Source organism: Chiloscyllium punctatum, chromosome 1 (assembly GCF_047496795.1).
Source record: "Chiloscyllium punctatum isolate Juve2018m chromosome 1, sChiPun1.3, whole genome shotgun sequence".
NCBI classification, from domain to species: Eukaryota; Metazoa; Chordata; class Chondrichthyes; order Orectolobiformes; family Hemiscylliidae; genus Chiloscyllium; species Chiloscyllium punctatum.
In genome coordinates this window covers 39247968-39266078 of record NC_092739.1, presented here as the reverse complement: position 1 = coordinate 39266078, position 18111 = coordinate 39247968, and the positions used below count along the sequence as shown (strand labels likewise).

Below are 18111 nucleotides of genomic sequence, written 5' to 3'. Positions count from 1 at the left end.
CTAGTCTATCACTTCCCCACATTGGAACCATCTGGAAGATCCTGGGTAGATTCACCATCATCAATCCTTCTTGATGGTATCTAATTTAAGTGACTGATACCATATGGGGAAGGATGTCTTCCGCCCAATAGCGATAAACATTAAATAGGTTTATTATATATTACTGAATAGTTAGCTATACTCAATTGACAATACATGGTGGTACCTGCGAGACATCAAGCTCAATGCAGGTATAGATTCACATTACAATCACTAAGACGTCTGAAACAGCGTTGGTGACAATCATAAAACTCCAACCTCTCTACGACTCTTGGAAAACCGGTTAACCCCGCCCTGGAACAAACCTTTGTGTCCTGATGGGAGCTTATTCGGTGATGTCATTTAACCCTTTCAAGTACGAACTGTTTTATACAACACTTTACCTGCATTTCCGTCATCCCTCCGTGAACTATCTATGAGTTTTTTTTATTAAAGATAGTACATAAATGCTAATTTATTCCTGTTGATTTATGCAAAAATGTTTCACGTTTACGTATAAGTATAAAACCCACTCTGTGCAACATTAAATCACTGTTAGTCACTGAACGGCGCATAATTCTCAACACACTTTGGGCTAATTTGTATATTTTTAAATGTTAGTACCGGTCCAACAAGCTGTAATTCCCCTCAAAACAATTACCCCAGGAGACATTGCATGAAGGAGCCGTGGTGCTTCTTATTTGCATAAACGCTGACATCCTTCAGAAGGTTGGCTTCTGCTTATCCCAGCTCCACTCACTCCTGTGAACGCTGTATGTGTGTCATTCAAGTGGGTGGAAGCCTGCATCAGGCACATGTGCATTGAACAAAAACAACAGCACTTGTGTTCACTGAAGGTTGTTTATGGCTGTGAGTGAAGCTGAAAGTCAGAGCTCTGTTCTGAACTGGTGCTTCGCATGAAGAGGAGGCAGGAGAAAAGCAATGACTGTGGTGGAACTGTCTGTGCCTGCATGAAATGAAACATTTACTCCCTACTTTTTGTTTTAGTTGGAAGCTTGAAATTTGAGTTCTGTGACACTCTCCGTTGGTTTTAGCCGTACACTTTCGAAAGGTATGCTTCCCTTTTTTTTTAACGACTTAATGAAATCTGTGCTAAGTCGGTGTTTCTGTTTTGTGTTGCATTCAGCCTAAAGGGTGGATTTGGTTGATGCCTATAAGCGACCCTTTTTACTTTGTGCGGTTTGGATTGATAGAAATGAAAGCGAAGCAACACAGAATGGGATGCACATCAAATTGATTGCAAACTTGCCGAGAGCTTCTTGTCCGATACGTGCGTCGCTGCAGATGAGGGCAGTCTGCCGACAGTGTATTTTCAGACGAGTCTGAATCAGTAATTTTTTTTTATATTTGGAGTCCCAAATGAGCGGTGTTTACGTCTTCTTGCGTTTGTTTACAAAGGGCAACAGAATGAGTCCGAAACAAGTAGAAAGTTCTTAAAAATAAATACGCTCGCGAAAAAAAGACATTAAAATAGTCAAAAACGCATCAGATGCAAGGTTAGTGATGGATTGTGAGGTCTGGTCCGAAAAGCAAGCGTGCGTTGTGGATTTTTCTAGGTATCACGTTTATTTCTCTGTTCTTTTGCATCAGTTTGGTAGCACTTTTTTGCCACGAACTCAGATGGCTGTGGTTTCAAACCAATACTTAGCCGAGCTAGCACTCCGCTGCATTCCGCCGGGAGTGCTGTCCTTTGGAGAAGACATTGCACTGAAGCCAGGCTGGTTCCATGGACATGAGGGATTTTCCTGCACTGTTTTTGAAGGGGAGCAGCAAAGTTTTTCTGGTATAAGCTGGCTAGCATTTCTTACAACTGAACCACCACTATCCAGAAGCAGAATGACGGCTCATTTCATCTCGTTTGGTTGCGTTGTTTTAAAATAGCTGTCACATGAGGCTGCCTAGCAGCAGCAGCAACTGCACTTGTGAAGTAATTCATTGTATTGTGAAGCATTTTCCAGCGCGCCCGGACAATGCCTCGAAAAGCGAAGTAAATGATTCCTTTCCCTTCTGTCGAATGAACAAAATAAGGCACGAAGTGTGATGTGTAATGGAAGAGTTAATAAACCTGACGAGTCATGAATACGCTGCTAAAGCGCGGTGACAACAATTTCCCGCCAGTCCCTCCTCAATGACAGGTATTAGGGCTTGAGCAGTACTCACCCAGCTAAGATGTGAAGCTTTTCACGGGGAGATAAGAGTAAGCTACATATAACAGGATTTAACAAGATGTAGAGTGGAATAAACCATATTTCTTACTGGTAATAAAAGCTTACTTGAAGCTGTAAATTTGGAAACCTGATTGTAAAGTGTACTTTGAAATCTAATTAATGGAGAATGGGATTACAGAATATTCCAGTGATTCTATTAATTATATAGGCGGATTGATGTTTGTGTAGCAATGCATATTTTCTTTTCTTTTTTGGAATGTGGTTGAGTTTGATTATAGATTAGGAATGCGTGCTGGTCTGTTGGGAGAGTGGAATGCAATAACATATTTGAGATTGGTTGGTTATCTGTGGTACTATACATTGTAACAACTTATAAACCTTGCATTTTTCCATTGTTTTTATTCTTGCAGCCCTAATTTGCATATTTGAATTTCTATCAGTGTCATTTATATTGTAATAGTGTAAATATTCTTGTGATTTAGTAGTCGAAAATGCCTTGGGATGTTTTCCTACATTAAAGGCAGTAATCAAATGCAAGCTGTGGTTACTGTGAATATTCTCTGAGGCTGAATCAAATCATTTTTGGCTGTATGGTATAGTAAGTGAGAGTGAATGCATGTTAAGAAGCACTTAAGAAACTGCTGCGGGCAGATCTCAAGGCAAGTAGAAAGTGCAGAGTTTTCTCATCTATTGTGGCACAGTGTAACTAGAAACAAAAATCTTGTTTATTTAAAAGATTAACCTATCACAGAGAAAGGTAAAACTAATTGATCACAGAAGCAAGTACAACATTGGAAACCATTCTGCAATCCACTTGACTGGACCAAAAAGTTACAACTTCAAGTATCTATCCACTGTACATTTTTTCACATGGTCTTTTACTGCATCCCTGGGCAGTCCATTCAGCATACTCATGGTCTTTTGTGGAAAGTAGATCAAAACTTCCTGTCTTCTCCCCTTTGCAATATTTGAGCCTGTGACCCCTGGTTCTAGAGATTGTAACATCCCTGAATATATTATCAGTTTATCTGCTCTGGTGAGTGCCTTGACTACTAGAATAATACGTCACCTGAGCTTTCCTTTCTGCATGATACATAATTACGCACTCTTCAGTTGTTCACCGTAATTCATATGCTGCAGGTTAGTTATCAGGAGGCTTGCAACTTTTGTGTTTCCTGTGATGTATGACTATCCCCACTATAATACTGGAGTTCTGCCCATGCTGTGACAATACCACATCACGGTACACTCATTGTCAACTCTCAGATTTGTGCTACATCATTTTATTATAAGTGCCTCAATCCAGTTAATTTTTCTTATTGTTTTTGTCCACTGAGCAATTTATGTTAATTAATTATCTTACTGATTCCTCCCCAATTCATTTGATTCCGTAGATTAAAACATTTTATTTTATCTTCATATTGCTTACATCCATACCATAGCCACATTAATTAGCTTTGTTTACATTAAATTATATTTGCTTTTCATTGACCAACCTTTCAAATCTATACAAAAGCTTTGTATTTTCACACAGAATACAGATTCACACAGAGAGATTATTTGTACATGATATTGGAAGCTAATTACTTTTCTTTATTTGTGAATTATTGACATTTCAAACATTGTTTTTTTATTGTCTTGCCTCCCATTTGTTAAATATTTTGCCATGTATGCACCCTTACCTGAATAACACAGTAAACCTGGACCTGTGTCAGTTTTAGCAAACAGCAATATGTTATTGGCTGCCAAGAAAAGTATGAAAATAGTTGGAATTATTCAGTGGATGAATCCAGTCTTCCTTCTCTCCTTGATGAAAATCCCACTGTTAGTAACAACATGACCAGCACTGGCAGAGCTACCTTATTGGAACTAAAGCAGAAAATCCAGATCCTTCACATCTTTTATCATGCTGGGAGTCATTGCATAATTCTGAACCTCTTCTTGTTTTCTAAAAGAATGGTAGGAATTATTCATAGAGACAGGATAATTCTATCTTACCCAGAAAAAGAAATCATAGGACTCTATAAGAATAAGACTAATTCATGATAACAAAGTTATTAAGTAATGCTATTTGTAATACATGGGTTTCTGTTTAATTATGTACTTTTTCCCCATTGTGAGCTGGGACTTCGGCTATAGTGTTGTTAATGCAATAATGAACAGAATAATATAGATAAATGAAGAGATAGTTGTTGATGAGAGGCTACTTATCCAGTCTTTGGTTTTAGCAAGACAGACTTTAATGCCAAGGGAGTCACCAGTGCCGAGTAAAACCTTTTATTTATTATTTTCACGTTTGTATGTTAGTCAGAATCAATTGCACTTACCAATTTATACCAAACTTTAAACAAACAATGATAAGTATCTGCATCAGCTGTATGTAAAGTTTTTACATAGGAAGATATAGAAGACACGATTACCACTTTCAATGAATTTACTAGGGATTAATTGTGAGCCATAACCACAAAAATTGATATGGATTTCATGCAAAAGTGACTTTTGATATTCATAGGTGAAAGTGAGGACTGCAGGTGCTGGAGATCAGAGTCTAGATTAGAGCGGTGCTGGAAAAGCACAGCAGGTCAGGCAGCATCTGAGGAGCAGGAAAATCGATGTTTTGGGCAAAAGCCCTTCATCAGGAATGAGGATGAAGGGTTTTGTCCGAAATATCGATTTTCCTGCTCCTAGGATGCTGCCTGACCTGCTGTGTTTTTCCAGCACCACTCTAATCTAGACTTTGGATATTCATTGTCTATCTCATACAATGTTAAGTCATACTTGGCCTGTTTTTGTTAGCATATATTTAATTTGGTTGTCAGAGGGTTGATATTTTTGCAGAAGATGATTATTCCCACTAATGGAAGCTAATATAGCACTTGTAGAAGTTGATAATTAAAGATCTTGGTATTCCAATAGATGAAATGTTTTTGATGTATTCTTATTTTTCTGCATCAATGAATAATGCACCCTTATTTTTGATAATGGACAATGTGAAGTGCTGTCCTATAACAGAGTGATGCCAATTTTTTTGTACAGCTGTTAGCTCAGGCTGCTGTATGGTCACTTTGAATAGTGATCCCTTTTTTTGCGAGCTGTTTGTCTTCAGAAACAGGGAAGTAGCATTATGCCTCAGCAAGTGGAGTATGTTCTTGTTCAAGAGACAAATAAAATGCTCAGTTTTAAAATGTTGCCAACTTTGTGCATAATTGGATGCAAGATTTTTTTCATTAAGTATTGGTTATGATTAGATCCAAATAAAAATAATCCTAACAAAAAGTTTCTCAGTTACAAATATGTTGCAGATTTTTGTATAATTGGAATAGTGCAAATAACAAGCTGTTGGGCGGGTTGGATGGGTATAAAATCTTTCTAGCTGCACCCAGATTACTAGGTCCTGGCAAATGACTACAGACCTCATGAGAGTAATGGTTAAAAATAGCACAGATGTGAAACCACGATCTCTGAAGAAATTTTTGCAAATAAAGTATATATGTTGGATTCCTTCCCAATCTCAAACCGATAATTTAAAACATTACATGCTTCATCTTCAAGGTAGTCCTGCATAACTGTTTCATTTGTGCATTCTAATTATGTATGTGTTTTTTGTTTAATTTTCCTAAATGCTACCCACTTACGCAAGGGTATATGAATGATTGAATCCCTGTTGATCATATTTCTTGATTACAGATAGGCAAGCTTAATTTTTAAAATCTTTTTTTGGTTTTCAACTAAAGTATTAATTATCTATTCAGAGTCATGTGTTGGTGCAAAACAGATCAGATATTATTTATTAAATAAGACTTAGTTCACAGTTTTAGGATGCTGGAAAAATATAGATGTTATTCCTTATTATTTTGTGCCCAATATTTATCTGCACTGTCAGATTTATGAGTTTGTACTGCGATAACAGATTGTATAATTGGTTCTTATAGTTACTTATGTGAGGAAAGATTGTATAATTGGTTCTTATAGTTATTTAAGTGAGGAAAGATTTCTTTTGTGCAATAGATTTATAATATTATAAATTTTATAAATAATGACTTAATTATTTCATCACACCCTACTGCACAGATATGTTTTTCCTCAAAGTCAAAATGGTTGGTTGGTTGAACATAAATGATATCAGTGTTTCACATCAGAAAACATGAAAGTCACCATAATCCCAGAGGACCGTAGGCTGCTGTCTCATTAGAAAGAGAGAGACAGATGACTAGTGGTGAGTTTAACCTGAGGGTCACCACACCTCGGGTGAGGGATGAGGTTGAGAAGGCAGGGCCTTCATCGTGACCTCAGGTGGTACAGGAATTTGGCACCATTCAGCATCACAAACCAGCTATTTAGTCTTTGAACTAACAGACTCCAAAATCTACATAGAGAACTTTCAAGTTAAGAAGGGGTTAAACAGAATCATCAAGACAGTATACGATAAGAACAAGCTGGCTATATTTTTCACAAATTTTCCAACACTTATTAATTAGTAGAAAGTGAATATAAATTCAATCACTTAAATGTTGTCGAATTGATATGTGTACTTCCAACAACAAATGCAAATTCATATATTGAATGCACTCAAGCACAAAATATTTGTACTTAAGTCACTCTATGAATGCATTTTACTTGTACATTATGTATTTGCATACCCTGCAACAATTTCAATTTTAAAGTAAACATTCTTTTTAAAATTAATTCAGGATGTGGGTACTACTGTCTAGTTCAGCATTTATTACCCTTCCCAAATTAGTCAGAGAGCAGTTGAGAGTCAACATCATTGCTGTGGGAATAGAATTTGGGTTTACAATTTAGGAATAGTACCATTAAGTCATTGCCTCCCCTTATCTTTGTTAAAACTAAACCAAGTCTCTTTCTGCCCGAAGACAAAAGTAATGGAAATATGAAATAAAAATGAGAAGTCGTGTGGCACGGTGGCTCAGTGGTTAGCACTGCTGCCTCACAGTGCCAGGGACCCAGGTTCAACTCCTACCTCATGCGACTGTCTGTGTGGAGTTTGCACATTCTCCCTGAGTCTGTGTGGGTTTCCTCTGGGTGCTCTGGTTTTCTCCCACATTCCAAAAGATGTGCAGGTCAGGTGAATTGGCCAAGCGAAATTGCCGGTAGTGTTAGGTGCATTAGTCAGAAGTAAATGTAGGGAAATGGGTCTGGATGGATTACTCTTCGGAGGGTCGGTGTGGATATGTTGGGTCGAAGGACCTGTTTCCACACTGTAGGGAATTTTAAAAGAAAGTCCTGGAAAATCTCAGCAGATCAGGCAGTATCCACAAACAGAAACAGAGTTGATGTTTCTGATTCAGATGAAACATCAATTCTGTTTGCACGGATTCTGCCTGAACTGCTGTCCCAGGAACTGGTAAAAGATATTCACACGAAGAGCAGCGGGTAGATCCTTGGTGTTTTGCTTAATATTTATCATCATTCAATTTAATTGAAAACAAAGTATCTGATTATCACATTGTTGTATATGGCAACATTCTGTGCATAAATTGGTTTCTTCACTTCCTGTATTATAACAGGGACCATACTTCAAAAAGTAATGCAATGACTGTAAAGCATTTGATGTCATGAAACATGCTACATAAATGCAAATCTTTCTTTCTTAGCAATATGAACGACCTGGTTAAATCTATGAAAACAAACCAGTTGAATGTGCTGGACGGTTCTTGTTCAGGGTTGAATAATTTCTTCTTCTGAATTGAATTGAATTGAATTTATTGTCATGTGTAACGAGGCACAGTGAAAAGCTTTATCTTGCAAGCAATACAGACAGATCATAGAGTTAAGTAGCATAGATAAGTAAATAACAGGTAAACAGCGGCAAAAACAAAAACACAGGTACAGGCGAATGCTAAGAGTTTGAGTCCATCCAGTATTCTAACAACAGTAGGTTAGAAACTGTTTTGAAACCGGCTGGATCCTCTTCCCAAAGGCAGGTTGATATACAGTACCAGGACCTTTGGTACAATTAATTGGCGGGCCCTGGATAGTGCTGTAGAACAGAGAGACCTGGAACGTAGGCACATAATTTTTTGAAATTTGTGTCACAGCTAGACAGGGTGGTTTAGAAGGCGTTTAGCATGCTTGTCTTCAATGTTCTTTGAGTATAGCAATTGTGATGTCATGTTGTGGTTGTGCAGGATGTTGGTGAGGCCTCTATTCGAGTACTGTACGCTGCTCTGGTCACCCTGCTATAAACTTTAGAGGATTCAGAAAAGGTTTACCAGGATGTTCCTGAGAATGGAGGGTTTGAAATATATGAATAGACTGGAAAGACTAGGATAGTTTTCACTAGCATGTAGGAGTTTGAGGGGTGACCTTACTGAGGTTAATAAAATCATGAAGGGCATAGATACAGTGAATGACAAGGCTCTTTTCCCTAGGGTGGGGAAGTTCAAAACTTGCAAGTACATTTTTAGGGCGAGAAGAGAAAAGATTCAAAAAGGACATGAGGGGCAACGCTTTTACACAGATTGGTTTGATTCCACCCTTGGGTGACTGTCCATGTGGAGTTTGCATGTTCGCCCCGTATCTGCCTGAGTTTCCATCAGGTGCTCCGGTTTCCATCCACAGTCCAAAGATGTGCAAGTGAAGTGGATTGGTCATGCTAATTCACCCATAGTATTTGGGAAAGTGTAAGTTAAGTGCTTTAGCCATATGAAATGCAAGGTTACAGGGATGGGTTAGGAGGATGGGTCTGGCTGGGATGCTGTTTGGAGGGTCAGTATGGACTCTTTGGGCTGAATGGCCTGTATCCATTCTGTAGGGACTCTATAAAATCTCCAGTGGATGACTGGAGCTTCTTTAACAATGATAAATATAAGGGAAGAATTTGCTTAGTGCTGATATAATTCACCCGAGGAAGGTAGTGACCTGTACCGTTGCCTTCTCAGGTGAATCGGTGTAAATAAAAGAAGTGCCCCTCCATCACTTCAATATATTGGAGCCAACTTTAGAAATTTGCCACAGCGTCCTGTATTGAACATGTAACCAGGAGTAAACTGGCCTGGGTAGAATAGCAAGGTCTGAATCTGCCTTTTGGATTTTGTGCTTTTACAATACTTTATGTATAATATGTACATGTAGCAATCTTTTAGTTAATTTAAAACATAAGCTAATTTGCTTTAAGCTGCTGTCAAACCTGTGTTGTATCATTTAACATATTTTTAGTACATTCTTATTTCCTTTTGAATTCAATCTGTATTTGAATATTCTTTCAGACTACCAATTTATTTCTGTGCTACATAAGATTTCATTGCAAGTTATTTTTGCATTTTGTGTCTATTGCTATAAAAAAGTTCAGCACAAGATAGAACAGATGTGAATGTTGGCAATGTGACTGCATCAGCAGACACATCCTTCATTTGGATGTAAATTTTAATGGCATTATGAAAAGGATTAATTAGGTCTGCAGGAGATTGAAATGCACTCTCTTTTACTTCTCTATTCCTGTCTCTCAGTAGGGATGTAATTTTCTGCCATTATCATTTATTTCTGTATCGCTCTGGCTTGCACTGTCCTAAATACAATCACTGTGAGACCAGATTGCAAGATGTATCACACCCCAGTCTCCCAAAGAATCCATCTAAAAGCTTATAAACTGATTTGAAACTATAAAAGCCTCGATTAGGACCTAGTTATTGTTGAGGATCCTGGTAGTCACTATTAAAGAAATGTGGCTCAAGCGCCAGATAAAATATTTATTTTCAAGGAGCTATTGCAAATGCATGGCTTTCGGTAAAAGAAGTAGCATGCGTATGCACTGATGGTGAAACTGGAATGAACCAAATTTAGAAACCGTGAATATTCGAACTCCCAGCATTATCTGGATAGGTTTGTGCCATATATTGTGTGTACCACAGTCCCATCATTGACCATACAGTTAACAACTATATTCTATTGATGACCACATAGAGAAATTTTGATGGTACAGTCATGCATAATACTATATTAAACATTTCCTAACAATCTGGCAAATTTGCAGGAATAGTATCTTGAAAGAGAATAGAAGAATACCAATTATTTTAATAATATCAAGCTTTCTAATCAACTGAGATAAAAGCAAGTCTGTGGAAGCTTCATTGAACTCAAGATCTCTGAACCCTTAGAAAATTTCCCCTATATACACATACAGCAAGACAAAGGAATGGTGCTGTGGGTGGAGGGAAAGACTGGGAAGGTGGTTCAATGGTCCCTGTTTGCTGAGATGATCATTTTGACTTGTCAAACCTTGCTGCTATTCGACCTCTTTTCTTGAGTATTTTCACTTGTTTTCGGAAGGCACAGAGCGGTTGGTTCTGTCTTATCAGTTAAGTGCCACAGCTTACTGCTGATAAGGGGAAATAAACTGATTTTCTTAAGGGTTGAAGTGTTTTTACTGCAGAGAGAAGGACGGCTTCTTCCTTCTCAGAGGTCCAACGGCTTTTCAGCAAAGATTCACAGCCACAAGTTGCTCTGCTACCTGGGAGCAAATCATTATTGTTGTTGGCAGGCAGAAAACCTTTGTCATCAACAGTGGTTCATCATCACTTCCTAGACCAAACAGGTACTTGTTGCTGGCTGAATTTCCATTTGTCCACATCACTTCGCTCCAGCTCGTGTAACTCGATCCGCTCCCCACCCAAGCCCGGCCCACCCACCTCAATGCTTAACGAAAGAAAAAGCAGTGTAAACAGCACTGAAAATGAGTATCAAGTATCTTGCTTTTAAAAGGGCAGCAATACTTTTTAACATCATTGGTTTTCAAAACAGAACTTTACCCAATACAGTTCTCAATAAGAAATACTTTTAAAATCAGAAGAAAAGATCTTTACCCCAACCGCTTGACAAAGGGAGTAAACTTCAACAAATTTTGCAAAAGAAGGGAGAGCAGCTGGATGTTACAGTCGACTTTGACAGCAAATGAAAGTTTGAAGCCCTGAAAATGAATTTAAGAGATTAGAAGTGATATTTAGAAACAGGACTTCACGGTTAATAATCTCAGGGTTATATCAGGTAAAGTGTTTGAAAGGGTCGATGATGGAGACTATAAATCGAGTTTAAGAACCTAATGGGATTAAATGCGTCATCTGTGGCTTCTGATAATCTTAAGAATTATGTCAAACTTAACCAATATAACCTGTACCCATTGCCAACCTGCGAAGAACTACAGCTTGTTGTGAAGTGCCTCCACTTGTTGAGATTCACTAGTGATTTATCCTCCAATCCTGTTAACGAAACAGGTCCTTCAGTCCAGTATCACAGATATACAAAAGTGTTACAGTGTAGAACGAGGTTATTTGGTGCATTGTGTCTGCAATGGCCTTTCAAATTGAATTTCTTCAGCCAAGGATGGTTATTCTGTGGAAGTCATTGCTATAGAAAGCTGTGCAGGCCATGTCTTTGAACGTATTTAAGACAGAGATTAGTTTTTGATTAGTAAGGGAACAAGAGTTATTGGGAGAAGTCAGGAGAATAGGGTTGAGAACATATCAGTCATGACCAAACTGCAGAGCAGACCAGATTGGCTAAATGATCTAATTCTGCTCCTATGTCTTATGGTCTTATGAGCATTATGTTTCAGTGCCATTCTCATGCCTTTTCCATATATCATTGTGCTCAGGATACATTATACTCCAGCTGAAGTCTAATAAGTGTCTTGTATAAACTTAGCGTCATCTCTTTGTTCCTGTACTCTTTGCCTCTATTAGTAAAATCCAGGGTATGATGTGTAATTAACTGTTCTCTCCATCTTCAGTGATCTGTGCACGTGTGCACCTGGGTCTGTCTGCTGCTGCTGCATCTTCTCAAGAATTGTACCCCTTATTTTGTATTGTCCGTCTAAGTTCTTCCTATCAAAACGCATCACCTTACACTTCGCCACATTGAACGTCATCTGCCATCTAACTGCTCACTCTACCAACTTGTCTGTGTCCTTTCGGACTTCTCATTGTCCTCCATACAGTTTACAGTGCTGCTGAATTTTGATTCAGGGAATAAATTTGAAATTGTGTCCTATACATCACAATTTAGCTCATTAATGTATACCAGGAAAAGCAAGAGTTTTAATGTTATCCCCAGAGAACTCCATGACAAACCTTCTTCCAGGCCAAAAATACTGATTGTGTTTTGTTGCCTTTTCCTATCACTCAGCCAATATGTTGTTACTGTGCTTTTAATTTTTTCAGAAGTCTGTTCTATATTGAATTTTTGAAAGTCTATTGTTACCCTCATCAACTATGTATTTTAACTGTTCAGAAAGCTTCAGGAAGTTAGATAAATATGATTCTGAGGAAGGGTCACTGGACCCGAAATGTTAACTTTGATTTCTCTGCATAGATGCTGCCTGACCTGCTGAGCTTTTCTAGCACCTTCTGTTTTCGTTTCTGATTTACAGCATCCTCAGTTCTTTTGGTTTTTCGATAAGTATGGTTGCTTCATTGGTTTGTAAACAACCTATCTATCTCAAATAGCTTTTTCTAGAGACTTCTCTACCACTGAAGTTAATCTGACTAGATTGTAAATGCTGGGATTATCCTTACAGACCTTTTTTGTAATATTTACAATGTTCCAGTCTTCTGGCACTAACCCAAAGTCAAGAGAAGACTTTGACTTTGCAACTTCCCTCTCACTTCCTTCAATATCCTTGGATACATCACATTTGGACCTGGTGACTTGTTAGTTTCAAAACCCTCGTGTCTACCAACACTTCCTCCTGATCCGTTTTGGACCGTTCTAGTGACAGAGTTACCATGGCCAGAATAGCGCTTCACAGGAGGCTCCCAAGCACTGAGGATGTCACCTAGACAGGGGACAAAACATCTGCAACACAAATTCCCAGCTCGGCGAACATAACCACAGCAACGAGCACTCGAGCTACAAATCTTCTCACAAACGTTGACAGAGTTCCCTCCTCTGTTACTATGGCCAGAGTAGCATTCATCTCTGAGGGAAAGACAGATGCAAAATATTCATCAAGTATTTCTTTCATATCCCATGCCACCAAATGTAAATTCCTTCTTTGCCCCCTAATTACCCTACTCCTCATTTTACCACCTTTTTACTATTTGTTTACCTACAGAGCACTTTGGGATTCTCTTTATATTAGTCACCAGTCTTTTATCATAATCCATATTAGATTTTGTCTTTGCTTTTATATCTCTTCTCTGAACCTTCTGTATTTCTGTAGATTCTCAATTATATTTTCTACCTGATTCCTATCATTAGCATACATTTTCTTCTTTACCATAGTTTCTGTGTTCCTTTTAAAGGAATATATTTTGACTGTGCCTGGACAATTTGTTTTTGAAGGCAGCCCATTATTCAGCTGCAGATTTTCCTGCCAAAGTTTTATTCCTGCTTATCCAGAACAGCTCTGATCTTGTTTCCTTGAAGTTGGATCTTCACCAGTTAATAATTCTTACTCTGATTGCCCGATGTCCTCACCTATCATCATCCTTAATCTTACAATGCAAAGTTTGCTGTCCACCAAATGTTCCCCCATTGACACTCAATCTTTTTGCCTCTCCTCACTTCCAAGAAGGATAAAGAGGAAGCTTGGCAGTGGCACTTTACCCCAACCCCATTAGTAATAGCCATCAATTCCTCAGACAGAAATGAAAGATTACAGCCCCAGCCAAGCATTAGAATGGGGAAAGTGAGGAAACTGAAGACAGGAATACCCATGCATGGCTGAAATTCTAATACCTGTGGAGTTTATTCTAGTTTTTTGAACCTAGTTCTAAGACAGACCCGAATCATTTCACAATGACGTAAAATTGTGAATTAGAAAAGTAACAAAACATGTCAACTAGGAAATGGGTCAGCGTTCTGGGAAAATAAAACTAACCAGGACCAGTTCATAATAGTGAGGGGAGATTTAGATGAGGATGCCATCCAAGCAGAAAGCAAACTATCAAGGGAGGTATAAGAGATGATTTTAACTCCTAACACAGGCTGATACTGTGAGGCAAAAGCCCAGCAGGAATTCCAGTCAAGAGCTAATTAAATTGTTACATCATTGATTTGTATGTGGTGGTGACACCCCTCTGGAGTTGAGCAGAAGCCTCATCTATCATCATACCTAGCAGTGTTAACACTGTACATTAGAGTAGAGCCAAATAGAGATATTCCTTGTAATTGCTTGCCTGCTTTGTTCTGCTGGTAAAGCAGTTGTAAAATCATTGCTATAGACTTGAAGAGTAGAATCAAATTGATGTTTTATAGACAGAGAAGCAGTTAAAGTCAAGGCAGAGAGGAATGACTTAAACAGTGAAATGAATAGAAATGAGTAGCTTTAAAAAAGAATAGTTTCAAAAACAATGCTGAAAAGGCTTGGTTACACGCATAGTTGGTAAATAAATTGGATAGGTTAATGGGAAACATAAGTCTGAAACAAAGCCATTAAGGAACCTTGACATAGAATTTGTAGTCTAAGGCTTTCCTCTTCACTACCACACCACACATTTTTGTGTCATTTGCAAACTCGCTAATCATACTTCCTACATTCATGTCAAGTCATGAATGTACACAACATAGAGCAAGGGCCCCAGCACCGAACATCACTGGACTTGGGTTACCAGTTACAAAACCATACTTTGAACATCACCATCTGCTTCCTGCCTAATTTCGGATTCAGTTTGCCAAACTACCCTGGAACCCATGAACTCTTTGCTTCTTAACAAGTCTGCCATGTGAGACCTTGTCAAATGTCTTGCTGAAGTCCACGTATGTTGTATCAATTGCACTGCTCTCGTCTGCACACCTAGTCACCTCAAAGAAAATTCAATCAAATTTGTTAGACATGATTAGTCCATACCTTTCCAAGTGGAAATGAATTCAGTGTCTCAGCATTTTTTACAATATTTGTCCTTCCACTGTTAGTCTCACCGGCCTTAATCAGTGGTTCCACATTATCTGTCCTTTGGTCCTCTGGCACTCCTCCTGTGTCAGAGAGGATGCAAAAATTAGTGTCAGGACTTCTGCTAGCTCCATGTTTGCCACCCATAGCAGCCTGGGATAGATCTCACCTCCTCCCCGTCAATGTTAATTTGTTCAAGTATATCACAGTCTACCTCTGAGTTCCATACATACATCATCCATTCATATCTAATTGTGGTGAGGGAGGAGGGAATTAATGAAGTCTTACTTCAGGACTCTGCTAAGTGCAGATGTTAGAATCTGTGGATTGCAGTTCATGCATTTTACAAACCCCCGCCCCCCCCGCCTCCCCCCCCCCCCCCCGCCTCCTTTCACCTTTCACGAGACGGTAGTCACTGAGGAAGCTTTCCATGCAGCTATCCATCAGTTTTCTACCGCTTTCACAATGGAGAGGGAGGGCTTTAAGCTCTTTGCCAAACTGGAAACTGAAGTCCTCCAGAATTCTTGACAATCGCGTTAGGACTTTTGGCAAACCTGCCAGTGAGTCAAGCATTCCAGGGTGAAGTCCTCATTGGAGGCTTTTGATACAGAACTCATGGGAGATATCACCCCGTAGGACCTTGCAGCTACAGTATCCCTTTTCCCTGTCCTGGTTGCAACCAGTCCACACGTGGTGCCTCCCCATGTGCAGATTCCCTCAATGCTATCCTCAATGGAACATGCAGCTCCTGAACCTGAACAGGTGGAAGTGTGAGAATGAGTGCTTCTTCCCCATGAGTCTCTTGCCCCTCTTGCACTTCACAGTGGCACACTAATTGTTGACCAGATTGTAGTTTCTGTGTTGGTGTAAAGATAAAGGCACAAAAGTGGGGTTGGGTGCTGAGGGGACCAAGGGAAAAGTGAGAGGTGTATGCTTATGCCATCTGCTACATGAAGCTTCCAAGAGATTACAGGATGAGGGAAAGCAGGATGTGAGTAAGGTGAATTTGGTCAAAGGATGACACCTTCCTCTATAGATTCAGCATCACCATTAGCCACAACCTCTGTTGTGACTGCACCAATAATAACCACCAGGCAAATTCTCCATGATTGTTTGGACGTGTAGCTGTGGTCGCCCCCTGCTGGTGAGTTCTTTCTGTTTGTGGTTATGCACCATCTTGTCATATAGGGGAGAGGGAACTGTGTTTGTGAGTTTGATACAATATGTTTGGGTGATATGCCTGTCATAGATGAACAGTTGGCAGTGTGTAGAGGCTACCTGTGGATTAGGAGGATCTGTTTTAATTTGAAAGCAAATACTGCAGATGCTGGAGGTCTGAAATAAAAACAAAGTGCTGGAGAAACACAGCAGATCTGGCAGCATGTGTGGAGAGATACACAGAGATAACATTTTTGAATCCAATGTGACTCTTTGGTTTCTTTCTCTCTCCACAGATGCTGCCAGACTGCTGCATTTCTCAAGCACTCTCTGTTTTACTTCTGCCTTAGTTTGTTCACCCAGAAAAAATCGTACGTTCTTCTTCCTCTTGTAATTTCCAGTTTATTCTTGGGTGATTCAATGACCTCCATTACTTTAGCTAAGAATCTAATCAGGAATTTACCTCCTTTGTATAAAGCAGAACTTCCGGATATCATTCCTGAATGTACTCAATACTATTTTCACTTTTCTTGTGATTTAATTGAAAGCAATTTTGCTTTTATTGCTTTGGTTTCTATTTCATTAAGTTCTGTAAAGTCAGTTCTCTGTTCTTCAGTGAGGTCAGAAACTCACTGGGGTGGAGGAAGTTAACCTGTCTCCAACTTTTCTGTGATGACATCTGCTGGTGTGACAATGCACTGTATGAGAAGAATTTAAAGTTAAATTCAAAACCGCAACAAAGATAGTCCAGGATCAGGGTGTTTAAGACAAATTACCATTGAAAGATTTCCATAAGCATGTTCAACTCACTAATTATCATTAGATTTGGATTATAGCAACAATTTTGCTGACCTGTTTAAAAATATATTTTAAAACGTTGAGATGGGTTTAGGATGCATCATGTAAATTATGCTGATAATGAAATTACATTTTCTAGAACTATATCACATTCTAAATATACTAGCTTTTACATTTAAAACTAATGATTCTACCATGTGGATGTTGTTGGTTTTTAAATTAGCTAAAATCTTGTCTAGTATGTATGATTGGTAATCAGTCACTGAGAATATCTAGCAGCATTATCTAATAGCATCTGATCATATTTGATTTACATCAAATTTTACTTCAGTTTATAGACCATCTTTTTAATTGAGGATGTGACCTGGGTTGCAAAATATAGCCAGCCGAAGTAAAGAAAGGAGTAAAAGTTGGTAAGAGAGCGTTGTCAGGTTGCAGGCTGCCTTCTTGCTCTTTGTCCTCACACTACATATACTAGATTTGAATAGAAGTAAGTGCATGTTGACGGTTTCTGCAATTTCAAGGCAGTTTGAGAGAGGGAGGAACGGACAGCATTCCTCCCAGTGGTGAAACTTCATTTGGATCTTTCACCACTACTGGGACCCTAACCTGGGGATTTGTACTGTATACAAAACGGTTACCTGTCAGGTTTCTTCAGGAACCCTGATGATGCCTCTTTATACATTGCTACAGGCCACTGCCACAACATATCAATATGGCAGCAACAAGCAGGGATGGGAACAAATGATGGCCATAATGTTAATTTCTGGGAAATATGAACTAGGCTTCAATTTCACAAAGAAGTTATTCAGTCTACATCATTACTAATAAGCAGCTCTGACCTCTGCACTGATTTATAAATTGGTAATAAATGACATCTCTCTCTATGTTCTTTTGATATGCAGGAAATCATGCCACAAACACCAACCTTTGCAGCAATGTTTAACAGCAGTGGTTACAGCCGACACCTGTACTCATCCAGTGAGGAGAATTGTGGAGGCCTATTTTACCATGACAACAACCTCGTGTCAGGGTCTTTGGAGGCACTGATCCAACACCTTGTGCCTACAGTAGACTACTATCCTGATGTATGTATAATTC

At 38.9% G+C, this 18111-nt stretch overlaps 1 protein-coding gene across 5 annotated transcripts in view; it reads left to right on the top strand.

Moving 5' to 3' along the window:
• The first annotated feature begins 774 nt into the window (after positions 1-774).
• Positions 775-18111, top strand: part of rasgef1ba (RasGEF domain family, member 1Ba) — a 75586-nt gene continuing 58249 nt past the window's right edge. Inside the window, exons 1-2 of one of the 5 annotated variants that reach the window (XM_072594418.1) lie at positions 775-1090; positions 17916-18098. In XM_072594418.1, coding sequence (XP_072450519.1) covers positions 17922-18098 — 177 coding nt within the window. In that variant the 5' untranslated portion in view covers positions 775-1090; positions 17916-17921. Of the gene's footprint in view, positions 1091-2066; positions 2175-2250; positions 2298-17909; positions 18099-18111 lie in introns of those variants that run through there. The other 4 variants (XM_072594165.1, XM_072594253.1, XM_072594332.1 and 1 more) reach the window with 4 other exon arrangements.